The sequence below is a fragment of the Ailuropoda melanoleuca genome, chromosome 12 (genome assembly GCF_002007445.2).
Source record: "Ailuropoda melanoleuca isolate Jingjing chromosome 12, ASM200744v2, whole genome shotgun sequence".
In the NCBI taxonomy this organism is placed as follows: domain Eukaryota; kingdom Metazoa; phylum Chordata; class Mammalia; order Carnivora; family Ursidae; genus Ailuropoda; species Ailuropoda melanoleuca.
Genome location: NC_048229.1, coordinates 33,722,259 through 33,727,889, shown reverse-complemented (window position 1 = coordinate 33,727,889; position 5,631 = coordinate 33,722,259). Strand labels below are relative to the sequence as shown.

The window sequence follows — 5,631 nt, the reverse complement described above, 5'->3', positions numbered from 1 at the left end:
GATGGGTTGCGGGCCCCCCGGCCCGGCGCCCCCCGCAGCCGGGCGCCGCGCGTCCAGCCCGGCCTGCGGCCCCAGCCCCTGCGCCTCTCGTCCGACCCGCGATCGTCCTCCGGACCGTGCCTCCTGGCCGCTTGGCCTGCCGGCGTGTGTGTTTTGATCTGGGCCGTCCTCCGGGCCGTCCGTCCCCACTGGTCGGGCCATGCCGAGTCGCCGCGTCGCCAGACCGTCCGCTGCGCCGGAGCTGGGGGCCTTGGGTAAGCGGGACCCGGGTTCAGGAGAGGAGTCTGGGGCGGGGCTGGAGATGCGGGGGTTCTGGCGGCCCCGGAGTAGTCTGGGGGTTCCTACAGGAGTCTAGGGGGTTTGGGGGGCGAGGCTGAGGGTTCCAGGGACACTGTATTAGAGGGAAGGAAGGAGGCAGAGGATACTGATGGGGTCCAGCCCAAGGTAAGAGGGAGGCGTCCCACTACAGAGTGAGAAGGGGGCGGGGCCTGACCCTGAGGCAAAGGGAGGGGCGGGGCCCGACTCCGAGGGGGAGAGGGGCGGGGCCTGACTCAGAGAAGGCGGGGCGGGAGCCGCTCCCGAGTTGTGGGGGCGTGGCCAGGCTCTGAGAGGGTGAGACGAAGGAGAGGCCAGGCTCAGAGTGGGCGAAAATGAGGGCCCTCGCTCACCGAAGGGGGCGGGGCCTGACTCTGAGAGCGAGAAGGGGGCGGAGCCTAACTCTTAGAAGGAAGCAAGGTCCGACTCAGAGTAAGGGGGAGGGGCCTGACTCCGGCAGGGAAAAGGGGGAGGGCCTGTTCCGAAAAAAGAAGGGCGGGGCCTGACTCGGAGAAGAAAGGGGGGTGGGGCTTACTTTGGGAGAGAAGTGGCAGGGTCTGAGAAGAAGGGGACAGGGTGACGCTGAAAAAGTGAAGGGGTAGGGTGGACCCTGAGAGAAAGGAGGGGGTGGGGGCTTTCCTGAGGTTGAGAAGGGCTCCTCTAGACCCGACCGTAAGGAAGAGAAGGAGCCGGCCTGAGTGTGATGCAGCGTGGGGAGAATGACAGACACTAGGGATCGGGTCCATAAGTTAGAGAAGGAAGCAAGGCCAGACCCTGCGGGCGTTAAGGGCGAGGGGGCCTGATCCGAAGGGGCGGGGCCAGGAGAGGGACGGGGCGGGGCCTGGGAGACTCCGGTCCTCCCGCGGCATCTCCATCACCTCCTGAGACGTGCCTCCCTCCCCGCAGGGTCCGCGGACCTCTCCTCGCTCTCGCTCGCCGTTTCCAGGACCACGGGTGAGCAGCCCTCCACAGTTCCGGCCCACCCGCGTGCTCAGGACGGGGGAGGGGGGAATCCTGTGGAGGCGGCTTTGGGCACGCCTCTGTCTGGGGTTTCGCCCAGGTCCACCTCAGCTTTCCTCTGATCGCCTGTGTTCGTCCCCGCCGGTTGAGATGGGGGTCCCAGGTGGCCCTATCTCCCGGGTGGTTAGGAGATGGACAGGTAAAACTAACCACCTATTCACCCTCTAAGAGGAGTCCTCTTTAGAGATTTGCCACGGTACTGCAGAGGGTAGTAATGACATGCTGGTGCCGCCACCTCCTCGTTCTGTGAATGCCTGCAAATCACTTCTCTCTGGGCCTCAATTTTCCTCATCTGTAAGATGGACATTATATCAGTGCCTCCCTTTGCCGGGGATTGAGAGGATTCAATGAGCTGATACAGGCAGACTTTCAAAGCAGTGTCGGGCACACCAGTAAAGTCTCAATAAGTGTTAACTGTTGACAGCTGGTTTTATTAGTATTATTATTGCTATTATTGTTATTATTATTATCAGACAGCCTGTAACTGGTTCTTTTTTTTTTAAGCTTTTATTTATTAGAGAGAGAGAGAGAGAGAGACCGCCAGCGAGAGAGGGAACACAAGCAGGGGGAGTGAGAGAGGAAGAAGCAGGCTCCCAGCAGAGCAGGGAGCCTGATGCGGGGCTCGATTCCAGGACCCTGGGATCAGGCCCTGAGCCAAAGGCAGAGCTTAACGACTGAGCCACCCAGGCGCCCCGTGTAACAGTGGTTCTTAACCCTTTGTGCGCATCGGAGTCACCCAGGGAGCTTGTTAAAACAGATTGTTGGGCCCTATCTCTAGAGTTTCTGATTCCGTAGGTCTAGGATCGGCCCTAAGAGTTTGCATTTCTAGCAAGTTCCCAAGAGATGCTGAGAACTAGTCGGGATGGTCCCTCAGCCAGTGCCGTCCAAAGTTCAGTGCTGCCCGAGGAAATCCAGAATCATGGCTAAATGACAACACCCTCTCTCTTATAAATCTGCTGGGATTTGGGAGGCAGGGACTGAGTCCTGTCACCATGAAGACTCGGCCCCTAGTGGGCTGGGGCTGGGCCTGGGTCTGGAGGTCCATCTTGGGATGGACCCCAGCAGTGCTGGCCTGGCTGTGGCGGAGGCTCTGCCGGGTCCCTAACAGGTCTGAGAATGTGGACAATGGTGAAAGGTGGGGCATGGCTTTGGGGACAGGTACTGCCCACACACCGGTTCTGGGCAGGAACAAGCTGAGGTTTTTTCTGGCCCAAGATCTTTGGTTTCAATTGAGAGTAATTTGTGATGTCATCTCTTCAATAAATATTTATCGAGCGCCTGTTCTGTACCTCGTCCCGTGCTGGGCAGCTCTGGGGACTCGGCAGTGACCGAGACAGCCCTGACTCTGCCCTCATGGGTTCCTTACCTAGATGTGGAGGCAGGCATGTAGGCAATAAATTAAATGTGGGGTTATAAAATGTGATAAAGGCTCTGAAGAAGTCTTGGTGTCAGTGATATCTAACAGCAGGGTAAGACTGGGAGAACTAAATGCTATGGCAGAGTGGGAGGGGAAAATCTCCCTCATTCTGATGGGCTAGACACGTACTGGGCCCTGGGTATACAGCGGGCATGGGGCAGACATGTCTCCTCCTCTGAGATGCTCGCAGTCTGCAGGAGGAGACAGATCAGAGTCCCTTAACACAAAGTCATGCCAAATCCTAATCAATGCCACGAAAATGATAAAACAAAGGTATGTACCTGTGAGTGACTGGAGCTATCTTAGGGACCAGGGGACTATCTCAGATAAAGTGGTCAGGGAAGAGCCATCTAGTAGGTGACATTTGAGCAGGGACCTGAAGGAGAAGGAGGGGGGAGGAGGCCATGAGAAGAACTGGAGGAAGGGCATTCTGTCAGAGAGCACGCTGTGCTAAAGCCCTGAGGCCAGAAAGACATAGCTGGTTTTCTGCTCGCGTGTGGCCCATCCTGGCTGTCCCTGGATGGTGGCACGTCTGTGCGGGAGGTTGGGGTGGGATGGAGGAGTGTTATTTGAGTTGAGCCCTAAGTAAGGAGAAGTTCCCAATGTTTGCTGGCTGAAAGAGGTTTTTTCCCCCAAAGATTTATTTATTTATTTGAGAGAGAGCGAGAGAGAGTGAGAGCAAGCAGGGGGAGGGACAGAGGGAGAGGGAGAGACTCCTCTAGCAGACTATTGGCTGAGCACAGAGCCCAATGTGGTCTGGACCCCAGGACCCCCAAGACCATGACCTGAACAGAAATCAAGAGTTGGCTGCTCAACGAACTGAGCCCCCAGGCACCCCTCAAAGGGGATTTTTAGATAATAATGCAATTAGCTAACTTTATGGAGGGGCTAGGGTGGTCAGACACGGTGCTAAGCAATTTAGCTGTGCGATTGCGAATCCTCATGTTCACACCTTGAGATAGGAGCTCAGACCTCATTTTATAGAGAAAGACTCAGAGAGGATGAGAGACTTGCCCGGGGCTGCACACTCAGTGAGTGACAGGATTCCAACCAACACTCCATGCTCTGAAAGCAGGCCTGCCACCCTCTTCATTTTATAGACGGGGGACTGAGGTCTAGAGAGGGAAAGCAGGTTGGTTACCCAAGTCCATAAAATAATGTCTCCCAATACGTTATCCACTGGCAGCCAGCATTTACACAGCGACTACTATCCGTGGCACTTTTAAGTGCTTCCCACGTATTAGCTCATTTAATTTTCACACAGCCCAACGAGGCACTATGACTGTCCATTTTACAGATGGAGAAACCAAGGCACAAAGGGGTTAAGTGAGGGGCTCAGGGCCCTCCAGTTAGCAAGTTGCAGAGCCAGCATTTGAACTGAGGCAGTCCAAAGCTCAGGCCACTGCTGCCTGGGCCTCAGTTTCCCCCTGCAGCCCGGGAGCTCCTCGGGGGCCCAAAGTCTAACTCCTCTTCGGGTCCCCAGTTCATCCAGCACAGATGCCTAAGAGGGTTTTTCCAAGTTGAAGTGACCGGAGGTTGGCCCTGCCAGGGATCGACAGCCTGTGCCTTCTTCTGTCCCAGCCTCAGTGTCCCCAGCTACCAAATGGGGGTATCTTCCCTGCCCTGCTGACTTCACAGATCACATGAGATAAGGGGAGCAGGAAAACTGCTTTCCGAGGAGCAAAGGTCTGGCTGCCAGGAGCCACTCCCCAGGAGTGGAGGTGGAAGACAGGTCTGGGAGTGGAGCAGACTGGCGTTGATCCGTCTGTGGCCAGCGGCTGGGGCAGGCAACGCTGGGAGGGACATCTGGCCTGGCCCGGCCTGCCTCGCTGCGTGACCCCAGGCTTGCTTGCTCACTCTGGCCTTCCCCTCGTCCTGTGTATGGAATGACGGGAGGTTTGTTTTGATTTCTCCACGGCCCCTTTCAGGACTGAGCTTTCCCAAGGAGGTGATGAGGGGCTTCCCCAACATCACTGTTACTACCCCCTCGGGGAACGAATCTGGGATGGTGGGTGGGCACTGCGGAGGGACTGGGCCGGGCTGCAGAGCAGGTGATTGCCTGGAGGTGAAGGCTCGACCTCCTTGGATCTTCAGACATTAGCCTGTGACCCCTCAGGGTTCTATGGTGGGCTTTAGGGAGGGAACACCCCCACATCTTATTTAGAATCTTGGCTGTTTAATTTTTTCCTGGTCATAAGACCCTTGGCTTCCTTGGATCCTCAACGATGCTTTATAATTCCTGGCCTCAATGTCTTTTAGAAGGCACTTGAGGGTACCCTGACCCTGGGGTCCCGATATTGGGAGCTGAAGGGAGGGTAGCCCAAGAGGGTGAGAAAGGGGTTGGGATTTGGCACCCCAGGGAGCCAGAGCCCAGTTTCCCAGGATGGAGGAAGGGAGAAAGGTGGAGGGTTCCAGGTGGGGATGGGGTTGGGGAATCTGTCTTAAAAGATGAAAGTCTTGACCACTTTCTGGACCTCACCTTTCTCTTTCTCTTCCTTCCACAGATGAATTGGGTAAGTATCACAGGGCAGATCTGGGCCGGGGGGGGGGTGTGGGGTGAGGAGTACAAGTGCCCACAGTGCAGGATCTGGGCCTTCCTTGCTGTTGGGCAAGGGGAGGGTCTCAGTGTGACTTCCAGGACTGTTGGGGGATTTTAATGTTCCTGTTCCCAAAGTACAGGCAGTACTTGATACTTAGAAAAGTCTCCCGCCTGAGCCGCCTTGAGTGTTGCCATTACCATGAGCATCCGTTCATTCTTTCAGTGAACTGTACCGAGGGCCCACCATGTGCCAGGCACCGTTCAAGGCACCGGGGAGTCAGCCACGAACCAAACAAGGTCCCCCCCCCACCTCCTGGAGCTGATGCTGTGGTGGGGGAGG

The 5,631-nt window shown here is 56.7% G+C and overlaps 1 protein-coding gene across 1 annotated transcript in view; it reads left to right on the top strand.

Annotated features, from left to right (window-relative positions):
- Positions 1-5,631, top strand: part of RELB (RELB proto-oncogene, NF-kB subunit) — a 32,806-nt gene continuing 27,175 nt past the window's right edge. The window contains 3 exon segments of the mRNA XM_011231074.3: positions 1-254; positions 1,222-1,269; positions 5,257-5,265. Coding sequence (XP_011229376.3) covers positions 200-254; positions 1,222-1,269; positions 5,257-5,265 — 112 coding nt within the window. The 5' untranslated portion in view covers positions 1-199.